This window comes from Chiloscyllium plagiosum, unplaced genomic scaffold, assembly GCF_037043375.1.
Source record: "Chiloscyllium plagiosum isolate Xiang-an unplaced genomic scaffold, Cpla_swu_hap1 HiC_scaffold_31, whole genome shotgun sequence".
NCBI classification, from domain to species: domain Eukaryota; kingdom Metazoa; phylum Chordata; class Chondrichthyes; order Orectolobiformes; family Hemiscylliidae; genus Chiloscyllium; species Chiloscyllium plagiosum.
The window spans coordinates 15856064-15875628 of NW_028270169.1; the positions used below are offsets into that span (position 1 = coordinate 15856064).

Below are 19565 nucleotides of genomic sequence, written 5' to 3' on the forward strand. Positions count from 1 at the left end.
AGGAATCCTATTAAGTTGTTAATTGTATATTTTGCTGCTTGTGGAATAAATAAAATAGAAGGTGTCTTGAGATAGATTAGGGAAAGAATTGCAGCACCTAAGGGCCTGGACAGCTAAAGATACTATACCAACTTTGGAGAGAAAGAAGGAGATGCACAAGAAGGTGTATAATCGGAGGAGTGCAACCAGAAGGGGTTTTAAATGCCAAGATCAGCATTTTAAAATTGAACTGGTGTTGAAATAGAAGCCAAGGTCCACAATCATGGGTAATGCGAGTTGGGATAGAGTCAACAGAATTTTGGATGAGCACATGGTGAAAGGGAGAAGTATTAGATGTAATGTTACCTGAGAGAGTAGTGGAATCCTCCCAATCATAGTGTAGACATAGGATAGTAAATTATTAATGTGTACCATACCACCATCTGTTTGTCTTTTGAGCGAAATAAAATGTGGATGGTTGCCAATAGTAAAAAGTTTAAATAAAATTGCCTGTAAACTGTGAAAATTAGAATAAAGAATTAACACCTACAGATGCAACCAGAATATCTATTATTTGTTCATTCTTGGGATGTGAACATTCCTGGCAAGGCTAGCATTTATTGCCATCCCCAGTTCCCATGAACTGAATGCTTTACTAGGTCACCTCAAAGGGCAATTAATTATCAGCCACATTTGCTGTGGGAATGGAGTCACATATGGGTCAGACTCGATCTGGGTGCCAAGTATCCATCATGAAGGACATCAGTGAACCAGTTGAACTTCTCAAAAAAAAAAAGAAAATCAACAGCTTCATAAACATTTGTGCTGATTCCAACTTTTTTATTTCCAGATTATTTTGAACTGAATGCAAAATGCTATAGTTAAATTTGAAATACCTTCTCTGGGTTAGTAGGTCAGGTTTCTGAATTGATAACCCACTACCCACAATGTTTTCCTTATTGCTTTCAAAGGCAGAAAATACACCACCAGACCAATGATTTTAAACTAGAATTTAATATTGTTTTATATATGGAGCAGTAAAATACTTCAAATACTGAGACTACAGTAATAAATAAATGTGATAAAATCAGTCTGCATTAAATATCTTTCCAAGATGTAGTTTTTGCAGCAATTGTTAAATGACATCAGTTTTTAATGGATTTCGATCTTCATAATCTTCATGGGCGGCAGGTTGGTACAGTGGTTAGCACTGCTGCCTCACAGCGCCAGAGACCCGGGTTCAATTCCCGTCTCAGGCGACTGACTGTGTGGAGTTTGCACGTTCTCCCCGTGTCTGCGTGGGTTTCCTCCGGGTGCTCCGGTTTCCTCCCACAGTCCAAAGATGTGCAGGTCAGGTGAATTGGCCATGCTAAATTGCCCGTAGTGTTAGGTAAGGGGTAAATGTAGGGGTATGGGTGGGTTACGCTTCGGCGGGCCTGTTTCCACACAGGTAATTCTAAAGCAAAGATTTCAGATATCTAGATATGTTTAACGATTACAGGGAAAACGCTCATCTGAGTCTCCGAAGATAATGTTTTCAGTTACCAATATCAATGTGTAGAAAATTGCATGAAATATTACTAAACATTGTGTCCCACACTTGGTCTTAAAAAATGGCTATTTTTGAATTTTGTCTGTAGCATAGACCCCTTATTTTACAGATCAAACTATCTGACTTGCTTTCCAACAGACAGCCTGTCTTTGACCTGCAAATCTGAAATTTGATAAGGATGGCTTTCATTTGTTTAAAGCAGGGAAATTCCTTAGACTTGCTTACACTAGTTTTGACACCACTGTGTTTGAAGTGATTCCAGTAAAATTGCAACAGTCGATTTGGAGCATCTCTGAGGAATATCCTTGCCTGCCATGCTGAAAGAAAGATTGACACCTTTTCTATTTAAGACGGGTGAGATTTTACTTTGGGTGGCCTTAGTGTAATCAGGCAGTAGTAAGTCAATGATGACATAATGCCCCATTTACAACAACACTCCAGTCCATGCAATCACCAAGGGGAATGCATGCTGGCCAACTGAAGTATTCAGTCCATTTCAAGAACTACACCCTTTCAATGTGCAAATCTGGGTCCTATGCATATAGGTCTGAGCCTAATTGTAATTCTAATTTAAAAATCATACAACAACAGGTTATAGTCCAACTGGTTTATTTGTAAGTGCAAGTATTCAGGCCGCTGCTCCTTCATCAGGTAGCTAGTGGGGCAGGATCATAGGACACAGAATTTATAGCAAAAGATCAAATTGTCATACAACTGATGTGATGTATAAACAAACCTAGATTGCTGTTAAGTCTTTAACCACTCAGAATTGGGATGAAGGTTTCAATTGATTAATATGTAAATCTCGAACTTTTTTCAAGTCACAGACCCAACAAATCTTAAGGTTTTATCAGTATTAAAAAAAGTGACATCTCAGCTCAGACAATGCATTAAAGGTGTGGGGTTAGAGTCTGTCTGCATCCTAATCTTGAGTCAGATGTTCAATTTCCAAAGTAGGAATTTATAAAATGTCACATGGACTGACTGCCTTGAGATTGTGCCCCACTAGCTACCTGACGAAGGAGTAGTGCTCTGAAACCTTGTACTTTCAAATAAACTTAGTGTTGTGTGATTAACTTTGTCTGTCCCAGTCCAACACTGGCATTTCCACATCATGGCTACAATTATAAGGACAACTGTGCAGAGAAAGCATCGTACATGTTTCACCCAGTTTTATTGGGTAAAGAAGGACTTGTATTTATACAGTGCCTTTCATGACAAGTGATGATCTAAAGTGTTTTACAGCCAATCAATCACTACTGGAGTGAGTGATTGTTATAACAGGGTAATGTGGACTAAAGATTCCCAAACTTTACAGCCTAGCAAAATAAAACTTGTAATCTTGGCTTCTTCTGCAATGGGAACCCATTCTTCATTCAAAGGGAATCAGTGGCAATACAGTTGTCCCCTCGTATCCGTGGGGAATACCTACCATGGAAGCCCAAAACTCTGGATAGTAGTGAACCCAATCATTTAACTGGGAGGTTTACCTCCCCGGCAGCCCACTGGTTCCTGGTTCTGGAATGTTCCATGTAATGTATTGGTTGTGGTAAACCAACTGCGCAGATATGGCAGTCTTCCTGTGCTTGCTGGTTGGAGTCGTATATAGCAGAAGGAAAGGTCATTGTAGTTGTTGGAGGTCAATCATCGCAGTGCCAGGTCATCAATAAAGGAGTTCCTCGGGGATGAACCATCTCCAGCTGCTTCATTAACAACCTGCCATTGTAAGGTCAGATGTTAGGATGCTCATCATCATCACGTAATGTCTACTGCCATTTGTGATGACTCAGATGTTGCTGTGTGTCAATATGTAGCAAGATGTGGACACCATCTAGGTTTGGACTGATAAGTGGCAAGCAACATTTGTGCCACAAGTATTGGGCAATAACTATCTCCAACAGGAAAAAAGCTAACCATCAGCCACTGGCATTCACTGGCATTTCTATCACTGAATCCTCCACTATCAATATCTAGGGGTTATGTTTGACCAGAAACTGAACTGGATCAAATATATAAATATTGTGGCTACAACAGCAGGTTAGAAGCTAGAAACTTTGTAGTGAGCAACCTGCCTTCTGATATCCCAGTGCCTGTTCACCATCTACAAAACTCAAGCAGGGAGTGTGATAGTTTGCTCACCATTAATCTCCAACAATACTCAAGAATCTCAACACCATCCAGCACAAAGAAGCCGTTTGATTGGGACACCAACCACAACTTTTAACATTCACTCCCTGGCCAACGCACTGTGGCACCAGTCTGTACAATTTACAAGATGCTCTGCAATAATTCACCAAGGCTCTTTCAACAGCACCTTCCAAACCTACAATCACTGCATGTAGAAGGAGGCAGCAGATGTATGGGAATGGCATCAGCTGCGAGTTCCTCTCCAACTTACACAACATCATTACTGGGAACTATATTTTTAAAAATAATCATTTGTGGGAATTGGGTATTGCTGGCTGGGCCAGCATTTGTTGCCCTTGGTGGTGGAGAGCTGCTGTTTTGAACTGTTGTAGACCAGATGCTATAGATTAGCAATTGTTATAACTGAATGGATTGCTAGACTGTTTCAGAGGGCAATTAAGAGTCAACCAATTTGCTGTGGGTCTGGAGCCACTTGTAAGCATGACCAGGTAAGACTTGTGCATTTCCTTCCCTAAAGGACATTAGCAATCCAGGTGGGATTTTCTGATAATCAAAAATAGTTTCGTGGTTAAGATTAGATTCTTCATTGCAGATTCTTATTGAATTTAAATTCCACCATCTTCCTTTGTAGAATTTGACCTAGTTCTGTGGATGAATAGTGGTAATGGTAGTAGGCCATCACCTCTCGCAGAACTATATAAGTGGTCCTTCATTTTTTGCTGGATCATAATCCTAGGAGTCCTTTCCTAAAAGCACTGTGTGGGTTTCCTTACACTTCAAGGACTACAGTGGTTCAAGAGGCATCTTGCATTGTGATAGAGGATCAGCCATGATCATACTCTATGATGAAGCAGGTTTGCAGGGCCGAATAGCTGACTATTGCCTCTAGTTTCTATCTTTGCCAGGGCAATTAGGGATGACAGTCAATGCTGGCTTAGCCAGTGACACCCATATCCCTTGAAAGAACAAAAACAGAAACAAACCCCTTCTGTAAACACCAACAGCCTGGGATGTTGTAGTGATCCAAAACTGGCAGGCTGCCAATTGTATTATCTGCAGATCCATGGTGTTGTGGTAGTGAAGTCTGACCCTTTAAAAATGAACCTAGACTCCCACTGGCAGGATCTGAAAGACAGACACCTTACAGTAGTCAGGAAAACTTGCATTTTATATAGCACCTCTCAAGACACAGGATATCCCAAAGTGCTTTGCAACCATCTTTTGAAATGTTGCTATTTTAATGTATAGATACATTGATGCCTTTCATTGGAAGAACAGGGGCAGCAGATGCATGGGAGCACCACTATGTCTTAGTTCTCCAAGTCAACACATGTCATTCTTGAAATAAACTGCTCTTCTTTCACCGTCACTTGTCAAAATTCTGGAGTTTTTCACTTAACATCACTGTGGGTATACCTGCACCATATGGACTGCAGTGGCTTAAGAGGTGGCTGACCACTGTCTTTTGAAGAGCAATTTCCACACTGTAAGTAATCTAGTTAAAAAAATAATAATTAGATCGGTGCAATAATTGTTTGACGAGCCAGCAATACCCATGTCCCACGAATGAATTAAGCAAGTTGTAAATGGGGCTTTTGTACAGGCAAGTCAATAGTGTAATAAGATATAATTACTCTTCCCTTTGAGGAAAATGAGTAAAGCACCACCTGATTCAGTCAGCCAGTGATGTCAGATTAATTTAGCTAAATTGCTTTTGATGAAGACTTTTACATAGCGGTTTAGTGAGAAATCATTTTGATGCATCTAGTCTGTTATGCTGCAGTACTGTTTGTGTTAATTGAGCATGCAGATCTTTACAAGAGTTATATTTGTAGAAGAAAAATGAAATAGATGTGAAAGACAGGAATTTGATTTGATTTCAGGTTTTAAATATGTTTGTCAAAGTGCATGTAGCCACTGCTTCAAGAAAAATAGGTCTGCTTTTAAACATAGACAACATTGTACTCCATGCCAATCGTTTGCTGTAATGAATCTTTGTGTTCTTGACTTTTGTAAAGTCAGAGCACTTAACAAGATCTTTTCTAATGGTTCAGTGATTCAGTGGGCGATCCCAATTCCTTGGCTGCAATTTGTGAATTAATGATTTTTCTAAGCGCTTTCACCATTCTTTCTCTTTGAACGAATATCACTAAAGGCCATGAACAGGCCATCCACATCGTTAGTGTTATGTGAGGCCTATCTCTAGTAAATTGGCTGCTGCATTTGCCTTAACAATTAACAATGCTCACTGCACTTCAAATTAATTTATTTTATGTGAAGTTCTTTAAACATATTTTGAGATATGATGTGCAAGCTTTCCTGTGTTTTTATTTTACGTTCCAGGAACATCGCTACCTAATATACGGTCTATGCACTTTAAATGCTGTCTCTGACTGTCAATATGAGGCATACAAAACAGAAGTTGTGAGGTATGTTAGGGAGTTCTTTACATAATTTCTGAGATTTGGAATTTATAAGCCATTTATGTTGGAATTGGGGAATATTAAATATTGCTGTGCCATTGTATGTAAGTTTGACATCTGCCCCATTGCTGTGCTCATTGGTGGTCTATTGGAAAATTGTAAACAAAAGACTAAAGTGTCAATGTTTTGAATTATTTGTTTTCAACTTATCTTGGCGCAGTGATGACATTGGTGATAATTAACAAGATTTTCAGGGAACCTTTATAAACATAGCAAATTTTAGAACTGAAGTCATGTTCTCACCCTCTGTGTCCTGCCTGGATTCTGGTGTGCTGGATTGGAAATGAATGATTTTATTGTCAACTTGTCCTCCACAGTGAACAGCACAATAAAATACAATGGAAAGCTTCAACTGTTGCCAAAATCTGGCACCATTTGATCATTTTAAGAATAAAAAGGATCAAAGATGAAGCTGACAGAAAGTCCATCATTGTTCTGCCACCTCCAGCATGAGCCCTGAGCCAGCCGACGACCAACATCCAGACTGCCACCTGTGCTGGACCCACCAACATTAGAGTTGTCGCTCTTTAGGTGCTGTCTATTCATCACTGGGCCCACCTCTCTGACAGGCCGCCAATGTTGGGTGCCATGCTGGCCCCACAACCAGGAGACTCTGGCTCCGCTGCCACCTCACCATAACTAGAGTCCCCGCTCTAGGCCTACCATAATCAAGAGTCCCTGGCTTTGCTGCCAGGTCAGGCTTTTGCCTCAGCAAGAGTTCCACTCTGGCTGCTCAACTCTGCAATGTCACCTTCTCCACTACCGTTGATGAGATGATGATGAAGAAAAAGAAAGAAGACAAAAAGGGTTGGGAAAGAAGGAAGGAAGTGGCCACCTGGGCTGGGCTGGACAGGTCCAGGAACACAAACGCTGCCTTCCTTGCCAGTGCCACCATCTTGGTGCCTTTTTGGAAACAGGATATTCAAAAACAGACTTAATGACAGTCAAACATTTTTGTGCTGTAATGTTGTCATAGTTGTAGAATGGGAGCCAAGATGGTTGTGTTATGCTTGGGTAATGCACACAAATGCATGTAAATATGTCTGCATTGTCTTTGACTTGCAGCAAAGTTTGGTGAAAATGCTGCAGTTACTGAATTTTTTGGTAGGAATTACGTTAGGAGTCTTTTTGCCTTCCTTGACAGATTTGAATGGGTCAAGTTTCATATTTCAAAATGCCACCCAGGTTGAGATACTGTACCAGAATACCAAAAGACATGAAGATCAAATAAATCAAGAAAGCAAAATCTAGGAATGAATGGACACAGTGAATTGGAGATGGCACAACTTGGATTTTAGGATTGAGGATGCTGGGAAGGAGAAGTCAAATGTGTTAAAGAAATAACTTGTGTTTGTTTAGAGTTTTTTGTGGAACTAGGATATTCAAAACAAAAACTTTACTGTTGATCAAGTACTTTTGTAATGTTGTCATAGTTACAGAATGGCTTTATGCACAACAAGGTGCAACAAACAAATGAAATAAGTGACCAGCTAATCTGTTCTTTCTAAATTATGTTGACTGCAGGCTGGGACAACTTCCCTGTTCTTCTTCAAATAGTGACATGGCATCTCCATTGTTCTTGGAGGATTGGTAGTTGTGCATATGCACTGTGTATCAGGCCAGAAGCTAGGAATCTTACAGTGAGTGATGTACCTCCTGGCTCCCCAAAGCCTATTCATGATCTGTGAGGCCAAAGTTAAGAGTGTGATGGATTATGCCTGGATGAGTGTGGTTCCAACAACACTCAAGCTTGACATCCTCCAGGACAAAACAGCCTACTTGATTGGTACCACATCTACAAGTGTTCAGTCCCTCCACCACTGAAGCTCAGCTGCAGCAATGTGCAGCATTTGTAAGATGCACTGCAGAAATGCATCAAAATGCCTTGGACAATACCTTCCCAACCTACGGCCTCCATCATCTAGAAAAGAATAGAGGACATTTATGGAACAACATGACCTGCAAGTTTCCCTCCAAGCCACTCGCCATTCAAACTTGAAAATGTTTCTCCATTCCTTCAATGTCATTGGATCAGAGCCCTGGAACTCGCTCATAAACAGCACCTTGGTCTACCTACATCAAATGGAACGGTTCAAGAAGGCAGCTCACCACCTTCACAAGGTCAACTAGTAGCGAGCAATAAATGCTTAGCCAGACAGTGAGTGAATAAAAATAAATCTAAGGTGTGAGACTTTCACATTGCATTTTCTTGTAAAATTCTTAACCTCTGGTTGGGGACTTTGGGTGGGTTCGGGAAAGACACCGATCACACATCAGGACTTTTGAATATTTTTTTAAAAAAAGTATTTGGAGAACAATAAATATTTCAAATTTTTGAATTTTAAAGAAAATTTTGTTCCCTTCATTCAAAAAGACTGAAACAATTGATGGTTACCATGCTAATGATGAGCTTTGATCTTGCCTTCCTATAAATGGTAAATAATCAAGTCATTATTAATTGCTGAGACAAGTTAAACATCTTACACTGACTTTGTTAGTAAGGATTTGGTCCCTTCTAACTGTGAACACAGGCACAAGTAGTCACATCTATTTTAAAAGGAAAATTGAGGGGGATAGTCTGATTCAGCAAAGACCACAGTTATATAGAGTCATAGAGATGTACAGCATGGAAACAAACCCTTCGGTCCAACCTGTCCATGCCGACTAGTTATCCCAACCCAATCTAGACCTACCTGCCATCACCCGGCCCATGTCCCTCCAATCCTTCCTATTCATATACCCATCCAAATGCCTTTTAAATGCTGTAATTGTACCAGCTTCCACCACTTCCGTGAATTTTAAACATAATATTGTAATGGCCTGGAGAACATCATACAATTAAACGTATGGCTGATACCAAAGCTCATAGCAAAGGAGTAGGAATGTGTCTAATATGTCAGAAGACCTAGGACCTAACCCCCATCTGCATTGAAACCAACCACTAGGTGTGTGCAACATATTGATCATACTGACCTCTAATTGTCCCCTCTTTTTTTTTAAAAGATCTTCCTGGCCTTCCATTCAGAACTTTGTTACATTACTGTGGGCTCAGTTGACTGGTGGCTGGTTTGTGATACAGGGTGACACCAACAGGTCCCACACCATCTGAGATAACCATGAAGGTCCTGCCTTCTCAACCTCTCCCCTTGCCTGAGGCATGGTGACCCTCCGATTAAACCACCACCAGTTGTTTCTCTCTCAATGTGGGTAAGATTGACAACTGTTTGTTTGAACAAGTGACAGAATACCTCTGACCCTGCACCCCTGGCGCTTAATCCTATGGGTATAACCTGATTCCATGAGGTATTGTGCTTCTAAGTTTGTGTTTTAAGGGATTGCGCAGTATGAGATTTTTAAAATGTAACTTCTAAGCCATGTTCAAGCAATTAGGATTCATTAATTACTTTGAATCTCTTGACAAATAAATGTTATATGTTTGGGAGTAAAATGGAATACTGACCTTCAGGTCAAACCACTTGTACAGAGTTGAAAAACTTTGTTTCCATTAGATAAAATCTGGTCTCTACAGTAAGGAAATTTGTGTAGACAGCTTTTCAAATGATCTTAAAACACTTATGTACTAGCTGTGGTTGTGACTGTACAAATAGTCTAGAGGCCTGGACAACCATAAAATGGCCTCTTTCTGTGCTATGACCATTCAGCACATTGTGTCTCAACATACGGAGTGTGCAACTCACCTAATCCCATTCCCTAATGTTTCCCCTGTAATGCTGCAAAATGTTTTTCCTCAGATAATTGTCCTTTTGTTTTATTAAATCATTCTCAACCACATGCTCAGGAATGCATTCCAGATGCCAGGTACTCACTATGTAAGCACTGTTTTCATCAGTTGCTATTAGTTGATACCCAAAACTTTTACGTAGTTGAAACAGATTGACCTAATATTTGGATCCATGAAGTAACAAACCTATTGCAACAGCAGAAATTCCAGATTGCTACATTGATCTGATATGCTTTGTTTACGGCAAGTGCAGCAGATTTAGTAAACTATGTCAGATGATGGCCAGTTACAACAGCTCAAGAGTCATTACCAGGTGGCCTGAATACACTCAATAGGTTTCATTCTGGTCATTTGTATACTAACTAGGACTCTCCTAGAATGTAACTTTCTAAGGCACACCTGTCATACTTCCATAAGCTCTACGTTAAGACATGCCAGACCACATACATGGAGGCTACATAGATGCAAAATTAAACAAGAAATTAGAGCACAAATTAATATATTGACATGGCATTAATAAGGACAGTAATCAATTAATCAAGTTATGTGCTACATATTAATTTTATCAACTTCAATAATTGAGAGAACATCTTTTTCGCATGAAATTCTTTATGAGCTATTGCGCAAAAATGCAATTAATATTTTCAATTTCCACAATTATACTTTGGTTGCCGACTATTTCAACAAATTCCCTTTAGTGTGACAGATCAGAGATACCACTATATCAATGATTGTTGACACATTGATAGCCATATTCAGTACATTTGGTGTACCTCAAAAGCACTGTTAGCGGTCAGCGGTACACAAGTGCACCTTTCCAAAGTATGCAGGAAATGCTGGTATTCAGTATTTTTCCTCCTGTAGAAGGGCTTTTGCCCAAAATGTTGATTTTCCTGCTTCTTGGATGCTGCCTGGCCTGCTGTGCTTTTCCAGCACCACTCTAATTTTGACTCTAATCTCCAATATCTGCAGTATCCACTTTTGCCTATTACCTCCTGTACTTGTTACTATCAATCAAACAGTCTCACTGACTGCACTGTTCATACCATAAAATGTATGATCATTAAATATCAAGTGCCTTGCCTAAATTGTGTTAAAATGACATGCTACATGTCTCGGCACTGGTCTATCCTTGCCAGCATCTCTTATGTTTGGGAGATAGAACCTTACAGCTTTTACTTCCTACCCACTATCCACCCAAACATATCTGCACAATGCACTGTGGGAAAGAAGGGAGAAAATAGAACAAGAATGTGATCAATGAACAAGCTGACAGTTCACCCAACTTGGCAAAGTGTAATAGTTCAAATTTTCACACACGTATGTGAGTTCAAGGAAAGATACTGTTTCATTTTGTTTAGCCTAGATCATATGATGTTATAATGAGCAATGGTCAAGTTCTGTGGGAAAAATAGGTGATGTATCCAAACTGCATATTATCAATCACCCCTTCCCTCAGGATGACGACTCTGCTACTGAAGATGTTATGCTAGGCAATAGCCTTACATCGATGACCAATAACACATATTCATTCCCAGTGACAGAAAGCACAACAAAAAGTGAAGCTACATGACCATGATTACTGAACAAGGTCCAGATGTGTTCATGTCTTGCATCCACCAAGCAATATTTGAATGGCATTCTATATCTGTATGCATCCTGTATGTTGTTTTATGGCATTGATTCCTTTTCAGATCTGGACTACACCTGTCTGTTCAAGGCCTTCTGAAGTATTGAATTGGAGCATCTTGCTACATGGCCTGTATGGATTAAAAAAGATTTCTCAGCAATTTCTCAGATCATCATGGGAGCTGATCTTTCCAGTGATGCCCATTTCCTGAGAGTGAATTTAAAAAAGAACTTTATTCATTATGTTGGTGGTGCTGTGTTATTCCCTCATACCTTGGTTTTTAACTCCTCATATCATAGTCATACAAGACAAAAGAGGCCCTTCATATCTGTAACAATTCCATTTTCCAACACAAGGCCCATAGCTTGAATGTTATGATATTTCAAGTGTTCATCCAAATACTTGAAGATTGTGAGGTTTCTCACTTCTGCATTCCAGATTCTCACCATATACTGGGTGAAAAGATTTTTCTTCAAATCATTTCATCTTATGTCTCTGTGTTATTGACCATTCAACTAAGGGGAACATCTGCTTTCTATCCACTTGTCCAGGCCCCTCCATGATATATCCCTCAATTAGGTACCACCACCACCACCAACCTCCCCCAGCCTTTTCTGCTCGAAAGAAAACAACCCAAGCCTATCCAGCCACTCTTCATTGCTAATCTGTTCCATCCCAGACAATAATCTTGGTGAATCTGCTCTGCAGTGCAATCACATCCTCCTTGTAGTGCGGTGACCAGAACTGCAAACTATAATCCTGCTGTTGCCTAACCAAAGTTCTGCACATCTCCAATATAACCTCGCATTCCTAGAATCTTTGGCAAAGGCAAATGTCCTATATGCTTTCTTAACCACCCTTTCTTAACTGTGTTACAGGAAAGGCTGGCATTTATTACCTTTTACTGAGAAGCTTTTTAGGCCATTTCAAAGGGCAGTTATAAGCCGACCCATTCTTGTGGGTCATACAGTCTTGAGGCTAAACTGAGTAATGATATCAGATAACCGTCCAGAAAGTTTATTAGTGAAGCAGATGTTTTTGAGAAGCAACAATTTCAAAGACACCCATTGCTGTATCTAGCTTTTGAATCTACAATTCATTTTCACAAGACATTCGTCTGAACCATTCACTCATCTTTTCTTAATCCAGATGTTGGCCTGCTTTAGATTTCCAGAATGTGCAGGTTTACATGGTTCCATCTTTGTGTAGTTAATTTTTTAATGCAGCAGTGTACACACTGATCTATGCTGGTTTCTTTTACTTAAGTCCATTCTGTGACTGTTTTTAATTTCTCCAGACAGGGTTTCGCTGACCGTTGAGATGCTGTGTGTCCTGATTTCACTCTCTGAAGGTGCTGAGCAGCTGGGTTTTTATGCCACGACAATTTATAGCTAGTCTCAAAGGGTGGCAATAATATTGACACCAATACCCTGTATGCCCCTATCTTAATGATGGAAAACTGCCACCACCTGAGCAGTCACCTTCAGGAGTCAAAAGCATTTTTCAATTAACTCAGTTGAATGATACTTTGACTGTGTTTACAGAATCGCTGCCCGTCCCAGCATTTCACTTGTGTTTTGCTATAATCTAACATGCAGTTTGAGTTGTAATTGAATTATCACAAACTATGGATCAAGATGTGTGAGATTTTGCAAATGAAATATATTTCTAACTATCATAAATGTTTGATTATTACAAAGCACAAGTGAAATTGGGCTGTAAAAAATCTTGGATGTGTTCAATGCGTAGCAATATGGGGCTCTCCCTGCACCTGCATGTTAGTGCCAAAAGCAAATATTTGTAAAGACTTATTATTTTATTGCTATTTGAAGCTTCATTGTCTGGTGTTTGTAACCTTGCCTTTATTAAGCCGAACAGCTTGGTAGATGCTAAACAGTTTATAGGCAGCAACAGTCTGTGATATTGAGGATAGCATCTTTTTAAACTGCTCCTCTTCAGACAGTACACAGAAATTCTCTTTATTCAGTGAATGTATGTTTTTTTAGAAATCATCTCAATTTGCATTGTGTAGTTCTCAAAAAGGACCTTGGGCCAGATGTCATGCTTTCAAATTCCCTTGATTAGTTAGGTGCCAATCTAAAGACATACATTGTTCAATAAATTTACAAAATTCTCCTTTTTGCAAGCTACTGCAAGTCTATCACCATAGCACTTATTTCTACGGTTATGCTCCTTTTGTTTCAATGTAATTATTTTGCTTTTGAGAGTATCTCTTCTGTCTGCATGTTAGTGTGAGTGTGCCACGAGGAGGTTATCCTTAGATCACCTTCACCTTTACATTTTTCATGCTAAACACTATGATATCCTGAAATCATGGGTTAACTCCCATTTTAATTGTGTATAAATTCGTCTTAATTGCAGGTGTGGCCCAAGGGGTGACATGACACAGTAATTAACACTGCTGTGTCACAACGTTAGGGACTTGGGTTTGATGCCAGCCTTGGGTGACTGTCTATATGTGTGGAGTTTGCATCTTCTCCCATATCTGCTGGGTGCTCCTGTTTCCTCCCACAGTCCAAAGATGTGCAGGCTAGGTAGATCGACCACGGTAAATGTGGGGTTATGGGGATAGAGTGAAGGAGCGGGTTTAAGTGAGATGCTCTTCGGAGAGTCAGTGCAGACTCGATGATGGGCTGAATAGCCTCTATCTCAAAACATGTGGAGCTGTAAAAGCACAGTCAGTCAGGCATCATCCAAGGAGCAGGAGAGTCGACATTTTGAGCATAACCTCTTCACCAGGAATGAAGAGCTTACGTTTGCAGCGTCAACTCTCCTGCTCCTCAGATGCTGCCTGACTGGCTGTGCTTTTCCAGCACCACACTTTTTGACTCTGATCTCCAGCATCTGTAGTCCTCAGTTTCTCCTGATTGACCTCTATAGGGATCCTATGATTCATTCAGATGCTGACTATTGATTGAGAAAACATGTTTGCATATGGATGCATATGTCACAGGCTGAATCTTCGCAGGAATTGGCAAAGTGTCATTTTTGATGCATTTCTTGCAGGATTTCTCTTTACAAACCTTGGTAGGGTTTTCTCTACTATCTTCCAGACTAGCCTAATTAGTTCTACATCACTCCCTCATGTTGTTCCACTTGTCATATTCACACACACTGCTGTTGGAAGTATTGGCTTCCAGTGCTGGGATTTCCTGGGACCAGCACTATCTTTAAAGCTTTCTACCTAGCAGTGATAGTCCACAACTGTGCTGCAAAGTTTCTGTTAATTACTTCAGACATGCTAGATTGAGGGAACTTGGCACCCAACTCAGTGGGGACCTAGATGTCCGAGGTGGTGTGCGTGGTCACTGCCCATGCTGTGTACCGTGAGATGTATGTGACTGGTGTACAAAGTGAAGGGCTGGAGGAGCAAGTGTTGGGCTGAAGTTTTCAGGTTACCACTCTGACTTTTGTGTCAGGAATTGTCACAGTGCAAGTTCTAAACTGCATATCAATGAGGTGAGATGGTGCATGCATTAACATCCTCAATAATGCTAATAAGTCCCTCTCCACTCACTGGCAAGGTTCTTATCTTGCCATTCAACACTTGGTTGGAAATTGGGCATTTTGTTCCTAGCGTTGGGTATCTCTTTACAGCTGATCTCATGCAATTCTCCCAACTTTCTCACCATTGTTCAATGGCTAGGAAGATTCCACCCTCTGTCTCTATACATAAAGCTTGTGAGTGCATAAAGATTAGGTTCCAATGTACTATCCCATTAACACCTGGTCATCTGAATGTCAGCACCCACATCCATGCTAGTAATGCTCCCCTTCCTTATCTAATTTAAAATGGTGTGCCCACACTCAAAAACTGGATGAACCAAAATCTTTCTCCAGCTTCTTTTCAGCAAAATTGAAGCCACCTTCCAACCATATCTATGCCCCCTATTATCTGCCGGCATCTCGATCTCTGTAGATCTCTGGGTATCACTAAATCCTGTGCTCTCCTTGTTCCTGCTCCCCCACCTAAACATGTTGTTTGTTTTTATAATGAATAACACACTGAAATTCAAACCCAATACCTTTAAAGTGTAAGAAAATACGTTGCATTTTTCCTTTTCCCAAAACTAGAAATTCAACAATGCTTTAAAAACATTGACAACATAATTAAAAAATAAATCAAAAGTGGAGGCAATTCCTAATTACTTGACAGTGACAGATTTTCCTTTGTTTTCTGGGAAACAAATTCATCTCTTTCAAGCTATGCTGTGCTGTTGGTTAACAAAGAGAGGATTTAATTTTCTATGTTTTTTTTACAACACTGGACAAATATGTGGCTGAAAGGTTCATTGTTTAACTCATCATTATACATTGTATAGAGCTTTAAGGGAGGGTCACAGCTGCAGTTGAGTGATTTTAAGGTGGAGTTTAAAGCACACTGTTCTGTTGCTGAGGGATTTTCCACTTTGTTGTCATGTAGAAATGACACTGTTACTGTATAGTCAGGTGTCAGTGCTGCAAGAACTCCTGAAGGAGGTCACCTTGCTCCTCATGAACTTGACTCTGTATGGGGTACAGGCTCAGGTTTTAAAAACTCTCCTTTGGTCTGTTGGATTCCCTAAGTGCTATATATAAAATTGAGCTGTATTTCTTTTTCCAGGGTTTGAGAGGGTGACCATTCTTGCACATTGACAGATATGGAGCTTCCCCCCTCAGAACACAATTCACAACCACAGTAAACTGAGTGCTTATGGCTGTAAGCCAACAGCTAATATTAGGAAGTTGCAGCTAGTTATAGCTAAGATGAGTGTGTGAACAAAAATCAGATCGATGTAGGAGAATGTGGGAAAATGTGAAGTTGTTCACCTTGGCATGAAGAACTAAAAAAAGCAGTGTTATTTCAGTGGAAAATGACTCAGGTCGACACCCGATTGGAAATAGGACTTTTTGTTCTTGACATCGGGAAATCCTCCACTTCCAATCTGGTGATCCTTGTCATTGCTCACATCGGTTAGTGGCCAGGAAGATTCCATCCTGTGTCTCTGTAAAGTAAAATTAAAACTAAGCTTCTGCCCTGTATGCTGGGGTGTAGAGGGATTTAGATGTCCTGATGCCTGAGTGACAAAAAGTTAGTATGCAAGTAATCAAGATGGCTACTAAAACTATGTACAGCTTTTGCCTCCTTACTTAATGGATGATTTATATGCATCAGGAATTCCTGATGAAGGGCTTTTGCCCGAAACGTCGATTTTCCTGCTCCTCGGATACTGCCTGACCTGCTGTGCTTTTCCAGCACTACCCTAATCTTGACCCATGGATAGATTCTTGTCAGGCAGGGGAATTAAGGTTATCAGGAGTAGATAGGGATCTGAAGTTAGACACGCACCAAATAACTTGAGGTCTTATTGAACGATGGAGCAGACTCAAGGAACCAAATGGTTGTCTACTGTTCCTATTCCGTACATATGTTCACTATATCTACAGTGACAACTGCTTTCTTTATTTATAAAGGTAATTTCCTTGAGCTTCATATTTTAGTTCCATGTAAATTTGCTGCTTATATTCCTATCCTGAACATATCTCTGAGTTACAACATAGTCTGAGATCTATTGCTGGGATAACAGAGCATCCAAAGCCACTTGATTCAAACTATAATTTAAAATAATTGTCTAAGCAATTGTCTGTGGACTATTTGGAAGGAGTGGTTGTTGCTGTAAATTTAAAGGAAAAGAGAAATCAAAGAACTGTCTCTTCATAACTGGTTGAGACAATATGATAAGTGTTTATAAGCTCCTTGTGCAACTTTAAAATATAATGTGGTAATTTTGTACTTGCACATGATAGAGGCAAGCTTTAAATGACATTTATGAAACATAGGTGCCAGTTCTAAAGATGGGTCATTGGACCCGAAACATTAACTCTGATTTCTGTCCACAAAAGCTGGCAGACCTGCTGGAGTTTACCAGCAATTTCTGTTTATGTTTCATTTCCAGCGTCCACAGTTTTTCCTTTTTTTTTCTTTTATGAAATCATAGTTTCTGTCTCCTTTTGTGTCTTTATGGTTAGTGACTGTGGTTTTGCTAGGGATTACACACAGTTCACCTTTTCTTCTATCATTCTAATTAGTTTCAGCATCGGAGACAAAATGAACAGCGTATGAGCACAACATTAACAGTAGTAAAACATTAAGAACTATATGAATTATGCTTTCACATGTACCACATTTTTTTTCTATCATGTGCATGCCCACAGTTATTACATTTCAAAGTTGCACAAAGTGCTTTATAAACTGTTACCTATTGAAGAATGCTGCCACAGAACCATCACTTCTGTGATATACATCACAGGGAAAGGCTGCATTGTATTCTGATTCCATTCTATGCAATAAAAGACTAGAGTTTCAGCTGATTTCTGTTGGTCTGGAGTGGGCTGATGCCAGAACTGCTGGCTCAGAACTGCCACACATTTTTGTGCAGAGACTTGTTTGTGGTCAGCAGATCTGGACGTATCTAAGAGCAGCCTGAATTATGACTCCCACTGCAGCAAAATACAACTAGACCTTGCTTCCCAAATTGTCCCTGAGCCAAAATAAAAAAAAATTGATTCTTTCATGAATTATTATACATCAGTATAAACTTTGATCCTTAAAATACCATGCAGAGAAGTATTGTCTAAGTCGTCTTCTTTTTATGTTATTTCAGGTGAAACAAATCATGGAGGAAGCTGTCACCAGGAAATTTGTGCATGAGGACAGCAGTCATATCATTGCCTTGTGTAGTAAGTAGCTTCAAATGCAACTTGCTTGTGGTCAGAAAGTGCATATTAAAAATGGATGATTAGATAAGTTTAGATATACAGGCACGTCTCAAATCCAACCATCTAAAAATTGGACACTTTAAAAGTAGCTGTGCATGAATTTTAATTAGTAGAGTAGTGAAATAACTAACTACTTTGTTGCGTGGGTGCTGCATCGATGCTCTGGTTCATTGACTAGTTATCAGATTGTCTTTTCCTGAATTTTTAATCACCCAGCCCAGCCTTAACTACCCAACCCAAAAATTGGCAAGATCTCAAATGCACCAGACCCACGTTTATTGGCTTTGAGACATCATACCTGTGTTAAGAAAAGGTTGACATGATCTCAGTATCAGTACACAAAAGATTAATTTGTAATTGTGGAACTGTTCAATGGATTTGGGTACATTTTCTTTGCTTTGTATCAGAAGATTTATTGGGTACACAATCAGCATGGTGGCACAGTGGTTAGCACTGCTGCCTCGCAGCACCAGGGTCCCAGGTTCAGTTCCAGCCTCTGGCACCTATCTGTGTGGAGTTTGCACATTCTCCCCATGTCTGCGTGGGTTTCCTCCAGGTGCTCCGGTTTCCTCCCACAATCCAAAGATGTGCAGGTCAGGTGGATTGGCCATGCTAAAATTGCCCATAGTGTTAGGTGCATTAGTCAGAGGGAAAATGGGTCTGGGTGGGTTATCTTCGGAGGGTTGGTGTGGACTGATTGGGCCGAAGGGCCTGTTTCCGCACTGTAAGAAATCTAAAAAAAATCTAAAACATTTGCCCTGTTAAACAAAATGATTGATACTTTAGAAGAGGAGGCTCACTAGAAATATTCCCAGAATGGAGGATTCTCTATGATCAAAGGCTAAACAGGTTGGACTGTACTCACTGGAGTTTTGAAAATGAAACATGATCTCATTGAAACAGGGTTCTTAAAGGCTTGACAGGGTAAATGCTGAGAATAAATACCAAAAGAACTGCACATGCTGTAAATCAGGAACAAAAACAAAAGCTGCTGGAAAAGCTCAGCAGGATTGGCAGCATCTGTGGAGAGAAATCAAAGTTAACGTTTCGGATCTGGTGACCCTTCCTCAGAATAGTTTTGTGGAAGGGTCACCGGACCTGAAATGTTAACTTTGATTTCTCTCTGCAGATGCTGCCAGACCTACTGAGCTTTTCCAGCAGCTTCAGTTTTTATTTTAAATGCTGAGAATGTTTTCCCCTTCATGAGAGTATCTAGGACCAGAGAGTAAAGTCTCAGAAAAAAGGATGCCA

The 19565-nt window shown here is 40.0% G+C and overlaps 1 protein-coding gene across 3 annotated transcripts in view; it reads left to right on the plus strand.

Moving 5' to 3' along the window:
• Nucleotides 1-19565, plus strand: part of sgsm2 (small G protein signaling modulator 2) — a 216565-nt gene that overhangs the window by 25171 nt on the left and 171829 nt on the right. For all 3 annotated transcript variants that reach the window (XM_087977285.1, XM_043718289.2, XM_043718290.2), the window contains exon 2: nucleotides 18200-18275. In XM_087977285.1, coding sequence (XP_087833411.1) covers nucleotides 18212-18275 — 64 coding nt within the window. In that variant the 5' untranslated portion in view covers nucleotides 18200-18211. The remainder of the gene's footprint in view (nucleotides 1-18199; nucleotides 18276-19565) is intronic.